The sequence below is a fragment of the Ambystoma mexicanum genome, chromosome 3p (assembly GCF_040938575.1).
Source record: "Ambystoma mexicanum isolate Mex_15411 chromosome 3p, UKY_AmexF1_1, whole genome shotgun sequence".
Taxonomy (NCBI): domain Eukaryota; kingdom Metazoa; phylum Chordata; class Amphibia; order Caudata; family Ambystomatidae; genus Ambystoma; species Ambystoma mexicanum.
The window spans coordinates 839,023,594-839,035,920 of NC_090925.1; the positions used below are offsets into that span (position 1 = coordinate 839,023,594).

Sequence of the window (12,327 nt, forward strand, 5' to 3'; positions counted from 1 at the left end):
AACAAAATGTCCTATTTCTTGCTTCAGTATTCTGGTAGGGGGCCCTGTGTTTTACAAGTTGGCAGCACCACGGGCACCTCCTTTGGGGCCAGCTGGGACCAGACACAGTGTTCAGGGTGGCATTGTTGAGTGCACAACATCGGAGAAGGGAACAAAGCCTGGGCGCCTCGCCGCTCAGCCCGCGCAGAGGAGGAGGAAGCATCACCCTTGATTTTTCACAGCCAGGCCAAGAAAGACATACATGATGAGGGTTTTTGGAGTAGGTGGAAGTAGTGGCAAATGGGAATGTGGTCACGGGGACCTGACCTGATGGGAGGTTACTGTGGGGTGAAGGAGATGTGGATATAATAGAAAGGGAAGAGCAGGTGGCAAGGGAAGATTAGTAGATTGATGGTGCAACACTATTTGCCTTATTTCTCTTTTGCTCTGTACTGTTTCTTATAGAGCAGTGCAAATGCATTTTCCAGATCTGGGAAGGCATCATTTGCTGGATCACGGATCTGGGAAATCTGGATAAATGGCAGCACATTGTTTAGGGTACTCCTACACCCAATGGAAATTGGGGACCCCATTATCACAAACCTGGCTCACTCAGATGAAAATTCCTGCAATCAGGCCTGGGTGAGGTAGAGGTTTACAGTCTTCAGGGTCAAGAAAAAACTCAAGAAAGTATCTGACTTGGCCAAGTTTACAGCAACTTTTAAGTGCCTCCATTCTCAGTGTTCTAAATATATCACCCCTTGGGAGGAAACCAAAATAAGTTGCAACAAAGCGTTGACCTTTCAAAATAGATCTACAAAAAATGGAAAGGAAATAGAGGAAACCCGAGTAGAAAACTCTGCGGCTGCTAAAAGCTATTAAATGGCTATAAATTATGCCAAAACAAAGTTTAGAAAAAGTCTCGGGTCTTTTCACAAAGTGTTCACCCTGTCGTGATAAGCCACAAAACAGTCGAATTTCCATGTTTTAATCTAAGGCTCTGCAGCAAGATCCTTTAAATCAATAACCATTCGCTGCTTCTTCATTCACTCAGTGGCAAAAGAAGGCTACAAGTCTTTCGGTGCTAATGCGTTACACAATTCTCACATATGTTTTTAGTTCGCAAAACAAAGCATTACAACTTAGTTTTTTTGTTATTTTAAAACTAAGTTAACAGCGTCAAACCGTCCTTCTGCAAGCTATAGTAGATGCTTAAAATAATAATTCAGGCCGCAGGGAAAGCCTGCTCTGAAGGAAAGACAGTTGAAACCTAAGCATCTCTTATTGCTGCCAGAGGGTTATTAGAAGGCTCCAACATAAGAAAAGCTCCAAAAATAAAAGACAAGGAACATGAAATAAAGAAAAAGTTCAAGGACTAGAACACTGAGAAGATATATAAGCACAACCCTTGATCAGGGTAAAGTTTACAATTAGTCATCATTTGTGAACTCCAGTGTGCTGCAAAATGGCCCCCAATATGAAAATGTTTAAACTATTCAAAATGCTTGTGAAAATGTTGCAATGATCGTTAGACTGACTGAGACAAAGGCCAAATGTACCGCAACTCTTGTTGAGAACAAAGAACAGTAGCATATAACCATCATTAGCACACTGGTTGTGGGCTCTGGCCAAAAGGGCAGTCCGGAACCCCGGCTGTACTGTATGGTACAAGCCCGCGTTCTGAGCTGCATGGGCAGCCGGCACTCCTTCCCTTCCCCGCTCACTCAAAACCCCCACACCCCTGAGCGCCCACATAGTTCCCTACACGGGTGCTAAGAGGTTTTCCCCTCCCAAAAAATAACTAAACATACCTTTGGAGCAGCCTGGCCCACACAGTGCTGTCTTCCCAGCAGTCCCTCTTCAATGTTCAAGACTGTCATGAACATTGAAGAGGGACTTCCCTGGATGACAGCACTGCAGCATCGGGCCGTGCCGCAAGGGTAAGTTTCTTTTTTTGTTAAGTTTAAAAAATAAAGTACCACCATTGTAGGGATCTACACGGGTGCTAATGGCGATATGTCCCTCGGTGGCGGGCCGACCTTGTAGGTAACGGCACTGCCGCCCAAGTTAAGGGCTCAACCTCACCTCAAGGCATATCGCCTCAATCAGCTGGGTTGGATATTCTGTACTGTGATATAGGTTTTATGGGTCAGGCCCAGACTCCTGTCTACCATGTTGACCTTGCAAAACTGTCCAGGATTTTAGTCTGGAAAATCTAATTTTACACTAAAATCATATTGATCAAGCCTTACAGGTACAGAAGGTTTTTGTTGTTTGTAACACTGAAAAGTTAATGCTCCATGCCTGGTGTGCCGCCTCTAAACTGGCTACAAAATGGAAAGCAATACAAAATAATTTAATGGAGAAAACTGAACAGATACACCACAGGGCTATGTGGATTTGTTTCTACCCACAAACAAAACATGTGACGGTTAGGGAATATTTATTTTCAACAATCAGCAAAAAAATGCGACTTTGCTCAAATAGGTTTCCCCTAGACCTTTCTAAAAAAGCAATACATTTGCAAAGAACAAATCGGTTGACCATTTGCAAGTTAGGATCTACCAAGAAAAAGAAACCCTGCTCTCCTCTGTGCTTGCCCGTAGCATTATAAAGCGAGGTGTATTGAATGACATGCAGAATTGTGGCAACTATTTGTTCAGACACTAATTCCCCTCTCCTTACGATAACTGGCAAAATGACATTCTGCTGGTGCCAAAAAGAGGAAGTAGGTCTCTCTAAACACAGGCGGTGTCACATAAGCACTTCAGTTGGCTTCTTTGTGAGCATCAAGTGTTACTTAAAGCATTAGGGGGCATTTGGAACCGCTCCAATACATAAACCGGTTGCTGCAACCAAGGCTCCCAGAAAGGAACCTTCAGGAGATTGGTGCTAGTAGGCCAACAGTGCAAACTCCTGCTGCCTTCAATATGAAGGACACAAACCTAAACTTTGTGAAATTGTGGCCCTGTGTTCTCGAAAACCACGAGAGTTATCACACGTTCACAGTTTTTCACAGACAACGTAAAGATGGGTTCTTCAGTCTGATTTTGATACCAGGCACTGAGATGTATTTATTTATGGCAGTGATTGCTCAGATATGAGATTATGAATTTGTGGATAAAATAGAGCCAATACTTTCTTATGAAATCAACCTCTTACATCAAAGGAGACGGTCTCTCAATTTCCTATAGAGCCAAATCTTAAAAAGCATAGGTTAAATCTTAGAGACTGGCTTCCTCCCTAGGCTCTCTTTCAGCATATTCAGGCATAGACAAATAAGCACCCTGCCAGTGGTACGCTGCAAGATAACATGGGCACCCTGCAAGATAACATGGGCACCCTGCAAAATATGGAGAGGGGTCCTCAGAGTTTCCACAGTTTTAGAGAAATTAGGTGTTGCACTGAAAACTATGGCTTCTACGCCAAGATGATTGAATTTGGATTTCAAAACAAATACACCATTTTCAGTTTGAAGGAATATACAATTGTGACATGTTTAATAGCAATTTAAATCAATCTTAATGTTTCCACAAATAGAATTCATAGACCTAAATTGTGCTCCTTTTTTTGTTTGTAATATCTGATAAGTTAAATGAAATGCGTTCCGTTTACATTGAAATTGTAACAACTCAAAACCAGTGTACTTGTTGAACATAATGTGTTTTTGTTTTTTGCAAAAATGTAAATAACGAGTTTAAAAAAAGAAAAGAAAAAAACTAGAGCCGGGCAAACATCACATTCGTTGTCATTTCGATTTGCAGCTGCAAAGTGATCTAACAATACTGTGGTATCCAAATGGTTTCAGATTTAGCTGTGGTTTTTTTTCTCCCTCTAGTAAGTGGTTTCCACATCCCGGAACACTGGTCCTGGATACTTGCTCTACAGGAGTCTCATTTCGTCATCTTCAGAGGCAGGACTGATCTGGCTATCAAGATATGGGAACAAAACCATAAGAATTCCCCTGCCAGAGGTCTGCATGAATACCTTGCTACAATGACTGAGGAATAGGCTGCAAATAGTCCTAGTTTAGGTCAGCAAATTAAGTTGCATGTGACTATAACTATAACCAGGAATTGGCTGCATAATTGTCTCAGGTAAATATCTGTGTGTAACCAAAGCGTTCCTTATAATATGGCCAACATAGAGCAAATGTTTAGATGATTTTGGGCGAGATCATTACTGTAAACATTGGTTTCTTTTCAAACTAGTGCTCACTTGTTCTAAGTGGTTAACATCATCAAACTAGCACACAAAGCAGTCCAGGGTTCAGACCCATCTGCGCATCAAAGGCTGTTGGGGTTCTTTGACAGCAGAAGTATCCAATGGGAGCACAATTCCAAACGGAACAGCTCTCCAATGCAGACGTACACAAGGGTGGGGGGAATATTGGAGGGGTGAGAAAGCCAGCTGAGAATGGACTTCAAGATTTTGGGTGTTAGGGAAAGGGTGAAGGCACGTGCATGTAGGTTTTTCTTGGTAAGGGGCAATGATGGACACCCAACACATCTTGATATGGTCAATACAGTGAACTTTCAAAAAGGCTGGAGGAGCAGGCTGAGCATTTTGGATGAAGCACATGCCAATAGTAGGCTCCGACACATTCGTGTAGGTACCACTTCTTTTGGAATCTAGAATTGTCAAGTATAAAGAACGTGTGTCCTTGAGACACTTCTGCGGTTGAGCAATATTAGCAATAGCCAAGGACTGAATGATCCGCTGCAGGCGCCTCAGAACAGTAAGACTTTTAGGGGGTTTTTAAGAGTAAGGCACATGTGATAAAGATGTTTTTACTTGTAGGGTCTGGAAGAACGTTAATTGGTCCAAAATGGTAAAAGAAAATCTAAAGATTAGCAAAGGTGGGGCTAAGGCACATACAATAAGGAGTCCTGGCGTAGGTTGAGGGGAGCGCAACTTGTCCAGGATGATTCTAGAATCTTCTGGCTCAAAGATGGCGTTTCCCTACATTGCAGTAGATCCCAATATTTGTTCCTCTTTGAGTCTCCGGTTCATTCCTGCCAGCTGGAGGTAAACACACCTAAAGGAAGTGCGTTCAGTGATGGACACCATTGAAACTTCCTTTGACGGGTCCCCAGGTGGCACAGATTATGATCCTTTCGCCTTTGTAACATTCCTTTCCGTGAATAATAAAAAAAAGTGGAAGGTGCAGCCCATGCTTGCCGATTCCCAACAGAAACGAGCTACAACAGCTCCTCACACCTCACACGTTTAAAGAGACCTCTCTTTATGTTCCCCTCCACTACTGGAACATCCCCTGGCATTATCACTAAAGTGGCCTTTGTACACCACCCTTGCTGCTTAAAAAGCTCCCAGAGCAGCGCCTTAGGCTTTGCTGCTATTCTGAAAGTTTCTATAGGATGACTGACAAATAAAGCTACAAATAATCCCAAAAGTAAATCAGTTTCCATGTACATAAAAAATTAGAACTGTGACGCCCTTTTGTTCCTTTCACATTCCTCGGAGTCTTCTCTTAAGGTTCTGCTGCCTTTTAGGGCTAACACGACAAGATGCCGATGTCAACCCACACCAGGGTCAGTGCCCAATACACCTTTTAGGAGACCACACTTCACAACGGATTGTTCCCTTACCCGCACCCCTTTCATTTTGAGAGCCTTCTGGAGCATTGTTTAGGATAATTATTTAAAAATATGAAGGTGATTATTTAGAGGATGGCCTGAAAGCATAAAGGGGCTGGGGTGCCCTCTGCAGAGAGTCCTTTGTGGCCTCGTATATTCTTTGGTGCATTACACTATACTCTACTGCCTCTCTTTAACATTAATTCCAATAAGTTAGCCCACAAAAGCAGAACACACCTTGCCAGAGGTATTCTCCTAAACAAAACAAGCAGCAGCACAGTATCATTCGCACGTTCCCAAGTGTCTGCCATCTTTCCAGAACCTTTTCGTGACGATAGAAAGCCGATGACTTTCCGCAGGTCAGTCGGTTTCCATTTAGTAGAAGCTGTAACACTGCATGCGCAACGCTTCTTACAACTTCTTAATAAAAGTGAGCCGCATCAACATTTGCATATTGCCCCATGTGCCTCAATCACACTGTGTGCAACGTGGCATCCGCCCCGTCCAGTTGATACTTGATTTTGTGCAGGGCTTCTATCTCCTCCATATGGCGTTCAGTCTTGTGGCCCACCAGAGAGCGATAGAAGTGGACAGCAAAGACCACAAAGATGATCCCGACGGGTACCATGATGACCGTGGAAGTGATGGCAGCCTCCAGACCTTGGCCTCCCTTTGAGCCACCAGACTCTGTGGAGTTGCCATTGATCTGGACTGCCCCAACAGGCAGGAACTTGACCCAACAGAGAAGCACCACCTCGGCCAGGAAAAGCAAGATGCCCAGAGCAGTGGAGAAGCCCCAGGCCAGTTCTACGTAGTGGTGCATGCGCTCATGGGGCGACTCATTGACCGAGTTTAGGTTGTGGATGTTGCTGACGGCCTCTATGTTGGGAAGAATGCAGGTGCTGATCATCAGGGCGAAGAGATGCACAGCCACCAGGACGGTAGTGCAGACACTGAAGGCAATGAGCAGACCCGCTGGGTAGTCGTAGCTGTCCACCAGCTGAACCTCCACCATGGCCACCTGCAGGAGATAAGAGAAAGAGAGTTAAAAAAAAAAGGGGTTACAGCCCTGGGTCTTCCCAAAAGTCCCTACCTGAACAGCACCAGGTAAGCCCCCTGCATCTCAGTTTGCTTGCCAAACATCAGTAGCCTCAATGTGACCTCAGGCAAGTCACTGCTTTTTTCTCAGACTCTGCCACAGACTCAGTGACTCTAAGTGGGTTACTTGACATCTCTTGGTCAAAACGGAACTAGCCATTGCCGCAGACTGACTGTTCTCACCAGATGAGTCCATGCAAGAAGTTTGCATTGGGGCAAATACATTTGTGAAATATGTTATGCTTTTTAGAGGAGTGCATTTTCCTGATTCAATAAGGTGAGGGGGGGATATCATGTATGAAGGGTGAGTGGTTAGGCAAAGACCACAAGCCATTTTCTCCTATAGAAAGTGAGGTGCAGTGCCTTAAAAAGATGAGTAAAACAAACCAGTGAATTGCTCTAAAGATAAGAAACATCGGGACCAAAATGTAATGATCTCAGCCCTACAGGTAAGGGTTGCATCAGCCACGTTTACTCCCTAAAAATAGTCAAATAGTCACCAAAAAAGAAAATCAGGGAGTAAAAATACTCCAGACAAAAATCAACAAACATGAGCCTGTCCTCCTGCTTTCACTCATACGCCTCCATGGATATGTTTGGACCAGTAGTACATGTAGTAGGCCAGGAAGAATCATTATTGCCTGATCCAAAGAAGTCAAATTGTATCTTTTAATACGCATGAATAGTTGGGTGCAAATAAATAGTTCTTACAAAAACATTTCTGTTTTACACTTGCAACTTATAAAATACTCCCATTGGGAAGAGGGCTTACTTTTTTGTCCCCTAAAAATCATTTTACTCCAAACTTTAAAAGATAGGGAGCAAAATACTCCCACTTCAAAATCTTACCTGGAGCACTAAATGATCTTAATTATATATTGACCTTCACTCCTTATTTTTAAGAACCAGGACCCGAGTGTAATGGCACGTCTTAGCAGGTGTGCCCTATTTCCAGTGGCACAGTATTTGCTCTTCTCAGAGTGGGAGAGGATTAGAACTAAGGATTTGATGAACAGGAGCTTAACAGTGCTCATGGGTATGTGGCCTCAACCATTAAGCAGGAGCTACCTTTGGGGAATGATGAGCTAGTGTAGAGCTCGTCTCAAATCTAACTCTCAATGAGATGCACACTATATGTTACCATTATATAAGACCCATTATAAAAGTCTTCTAAATGTGTCATAATGCTAGTTTATATAAATTCGCAAACACTCAATGTTAATATCAGTTGGGTACGGTTAGATGGCACAGATGCCCTGAGGAGTCCAAAGAAGCCCCTGGTATCAGTTGGTGCCAAGTTAACCAGGCTCTTCAAGGCTGCTAGCAGGAGTTAACTAGCTCCCAACAATTTTGGACCCTGCTTGGGGCTACACTACTACGAAAGGGTCAGGAGGATAGCTCAGGGGCTACATGTTTGTCTTGGAAGCAAGACAACGCCTAGAAACACAGGTTCGAATCCCCGTGCCAGAAATAAAAGAACAATTATAATAATGGGTCAACAGGAGTGGAGTACTTCCAATGATTGGGGCGGCAAAGCGCTCCTTAGCAGGAGTGTACAACTTTCAATGGGAACTTCCCACACTAGAGGAGGGCAAGTACCTGCCCCTTGACTACCGTTCACTTTAAAAACGTGACTGAGGAGATTCCTTACCCATTCCTTAGCCTGACCCAGTCCATTAGTAACAGTGTAACCTCAGGCTGCCCTGAACCTCTGGTGATTCTTATTCCTGGGTCCCGCTTCGTCCACAGAAAAGAACAGAGAACCTTCCCATGCTCAGAACTAATATATGCCACGTGCAACGGTCCACGCAGCAGAAACCTTTAAGGCAGTCCCTTCGGCAGGCTTACTGCCAGCCTACCTCCATCCTCCTCAATGGACAGGTTCACATCCTCCAAGGGCTGTAGCCTTGGCAATAGTACCGTTCATGGGAGGTGATGATCGGTGATAAGACCAGCCCAAGCTACTCACCAGCATCTTGTACACAGGAGTGTTTGGCGCACCCTGCCAGGTTGCAGGGGCTTCAACCAGAACTGGGAGAAAAGTAGAAAATGTGCACGATTGTGCAGCCTTTTGGGCAGACAACCTCTGTCACGAGAAATGTTTCATCAGTAAAGGGCGATCAGAAAACTAGGGGTTGCAGTAAGAAGCCAAAGGGTTGGTGGGGAAGTGGTTGTTCAGGATTCAAAGAAAACTAGATTTGTCTCCTTTGCACCTCCAGCTATAACTTTTCACCATTGAAGCGGCACAGAGAGTGTAATCATTCAATTGCACTATGGGTATCTATTGAACAGTCTGCACCACCCTTGTTGTCAGCCCTTTCGATTAGATACAGGTCACTGGCACTTCTTCACTGGACTTGACACTCCCTCCCCCATTGCCCATATCACTGACCCCTTACAGCAGGGCTTTCCCTTTCCCACCACAGCCATATTACCAGCCCTGAGGGATTCTACCATCTAGATTCATATCAGAGACCCCTTTTTTGGCAAGGCTTGGCACTTACACCAGGCCCATATCAAGGACCCAACCCAGCTGGGCTTGACCATTCCTACTAGACCAATCACTGACCCTTCTTGGTTGGACACCACCTTTCTTCCCAGACTTAAACCACAGCAAATTCTGCAACTAGATCAGATGCTTACCATCAAACCGAGATCACTGCGCTTGTAAGGCGACGTGCACTCTGAATCAGCCAAGTCACAATCATTTTCCCCGTACCCAAACACTATCTTCTTCTGAGATTGGGACACCTTCCCGGCCCAATTAAAACATCTTAACTAACAGAGACGCTGGCAAATGCGCGTAACTGCTGGCAGTGTGGTTTTAGAATTTGCGACAGACTCGGGGAAGTAACGCGGTACTAAGGGAAGAAAAAGCAGTTTGCCACACAGACTCAGCGTGATCATTAAGGCAGATCGGGAAATGGGAAAGAATCCCCCAGCTATGAAAACTTTCTTTATTGTGTTAGTGCAATGGATATCTCCATGTTTGGAAGGAAGGGCTACTCCTCTCCTATGGGGTCATTCAGTGGCAGTGCTGGAAATTTAAATTTACTGGGAAATCCCACCAGCGATGAGAGCTGAGGGGGCAGTGAAAGGGAGTGGGGGAGTTGGTGACTCAGGAGATTTTTCACAGCCTCCCCCTTCTGACCACCCCCCAACCCACCCACTATAAATACACATTTCCATTTCAGTACATTGATTAATTAAATTATTAACAACTGGAAACTAACCCAAGAAAGGTGGAGCGTTTCCTAATATGTTGCAAATTCTAAAAGTTGCACATCTTACAAATCCGTACCTAAATATCTTCTGCAGAGTACAATCTTAACTTGTATATTCATAAGGATTCCAAACAGACGGCCTGGTGGGTAAGTCTCTCGATTTTAGTCTTGACAACCTGTGTTTGAGTCCCGCCTTCGGCAACAAAATGGGATCATATTCATAAAAGGGAGCAAATACATTTCCCAGATCTGGGAGACATTTTTTTTTTGCCAGATCAGGGAAAATCCGTCCCAATGACCAGCGCTGGCGGCATACATTTGCTGTAAGTTAGGGGTGGCCTGGAAAGTGGGGGCAAGGTGGCAATTGCTCCCTGGGCCAGAGCTTCAAAATGTAAAAAAATAATGGAAAAAGGTGAAGTCCTTCAGAAACGAGCCTGCCTTGAACGAACCAAATGCTCTCAGGACTGCTCGGCTTTTGTTTAGAGGTGATTTCAGCAGTGTTGCATATGTGCCTGGATGTCCCCACACATCGCCCTCCACAGTGGTTAAGAGCCAAGGCTATGTTCATATAGCCCAGCGACAATGTGCACATTTAAATGACAAGATTCTATGACCCTGCAGAGTAATGTTGTCATCACTGTGGACTACACACCACTGGTCTGTTGCAATCAGCAGCAGCTTATCATGACTCTGACTTGCCAAGGATGTATGGGTCCGTATCTTCGAGTTTGCCCCCAGTTTTATTCTGTAAGCATGCTTCCACTTTCCTCTGGTGAATCTCCTAATCTCTGGTAAACTCATTACAAAACATTTTTAATAGCACTGATGGATATTAATATATGGGGTTTTTAATGGCTGTTGGACTGTTTGTGGTACTCTCTATTGTGCACAGTAAAAAGACAAGCACAAAAGAATGTAACATTCAAGTATAAATTATAATTAGACTACAAACTAAGAGGGTCATTCAGAGTTGGGTGGATTTTTTTTCATGAAAAACTGTTGGAGAAAGTTACTACCTGCACCAGTGGTATTTGTGAAAATCTGTCCCATTCAGTGTTCACCACTGGCGGAGATGGTATGTTTGGAATACCTCTGGAGATATTTTAGAAATGCCACCACTGCAGATGGTACGGTGTTAAAAAAAAAAGAAGAGATGTCATTTTCACCTTCAAGGTGATCGTGCAAATGGATTATATACATACTTATACCACAACTGTAAATTTTTTAATGCACAAAAGTGTACAGTCTGATCCTTTCATGCAAAACGTGGGTAACGCAGTGAGAAAGGGCATCAGAGATGCCCACCTTTTCACCCCCTTATGATGGCCCTTTGTAAAAACATTTTTCACTGTATTGAAAAAAAGTGCCTGCGCTTACCATCTGTACAGGGAAAACATTTTGTTTAAAAATTGGTCCAGTTTGGCGTTTTTAATTTCTCATCTTAGGTGAAGGTAAAAATAGGCAGATTTCAGCAGAAAGCCTGCTTAAGTACTGCTGTCGGTATTCCTAGGGAATACTGCTCGTGGTATTTGATCAAACCCTTAATTGGCCCAACAGTAAAATCAGTGGCATTTGCCGAACATCGCTGATTTTACCATTATCACCGGAATGGCCTGCCTACGTTTTTCATTTTTTGGCTTGTCTAGAACATTCTTATTTGACCAACAAAAGACACATACAAAACAACATTTTCACATGCACAGTTGCAAGAACAGATGCATTCTTCCAGATATACTTTGCCCAATTGCAAAAATACTCAACCACATCACCATAGTGAAACAAATTGAACATAAACACACACACCCTGCCACCCAACATCCTTGTTATGTTACATATACTTGTTAAGCGCACGTTCGCCCAAAGGCATCTTAGCACTAGCAGCAGGACACAGCAATTTTTATAGGAAGAGGTTTAAAATAGAAGAGTTTTCAGTGACCGGTGGAAAGTGAGGTGGTCTACCGTCGCACGGAAAGAGTAGGGATGGGCGTTTCAGGCCTTAAGAGCGGCCACCGAGAAAGCACGACCACCCATACAGGACAGTCTGATACGAGGGACAGGAACCCGAAGGGAGGACTAAGATGAAAGACAGCTAGCAGGAACACATTGCGCCTTGGAACACTTGTGTATAAGCGTTATAAATGCATATCATAGCGCTGAAACTTTGCCTGTAGATATTCTGCCCCTAATCCATAAAAAGGCACCATGAACAATGCACATGAACTTGAAAAGAACCAGTTTCTCAATAGGCAGCCAGTGGAGCTGTCTCAACCAAGGAGACATGTGGGCTCCAAACGGGGAGTGAAGGATGGACCTGGCTGCAGCATTCTGAAGTAGCTGAAGCCGATTCATGAGAAAGCGAGGCTGAGCTAAGTAGAGTGAATTGCAGTAGTCCACCGTGCTCAAGACAAGCGCGGCCACCAGAGGAGCCT

General features: G+C 44.1%; 1 protein-coding gene across 1 annotated transcript in view; it reads right to left on the reverse strand.

The window, feature by feature from the left end:
• Positions 1–2,405: 2,405 nt before the first annotated feature.
• LOC138580967 (protein orai-2-like) overlaps positions 2,406–12,327 on the reverse strand; it is an 89,839-nt gene continuing 79,917 nt past the window's right edge. Inside the window, exon 2 of the mRNA XM_069651931.1 lies at positions 2,406–6,597. Coding sequence (XP_069508032.1) covers positions 6,049–6,597 — 549 coding nt within the window. The 3' untranslated portion in view covers positions 2,406–6,048. The remainder of the gene's footprint in view (positions 6,598–12,327) is intronic.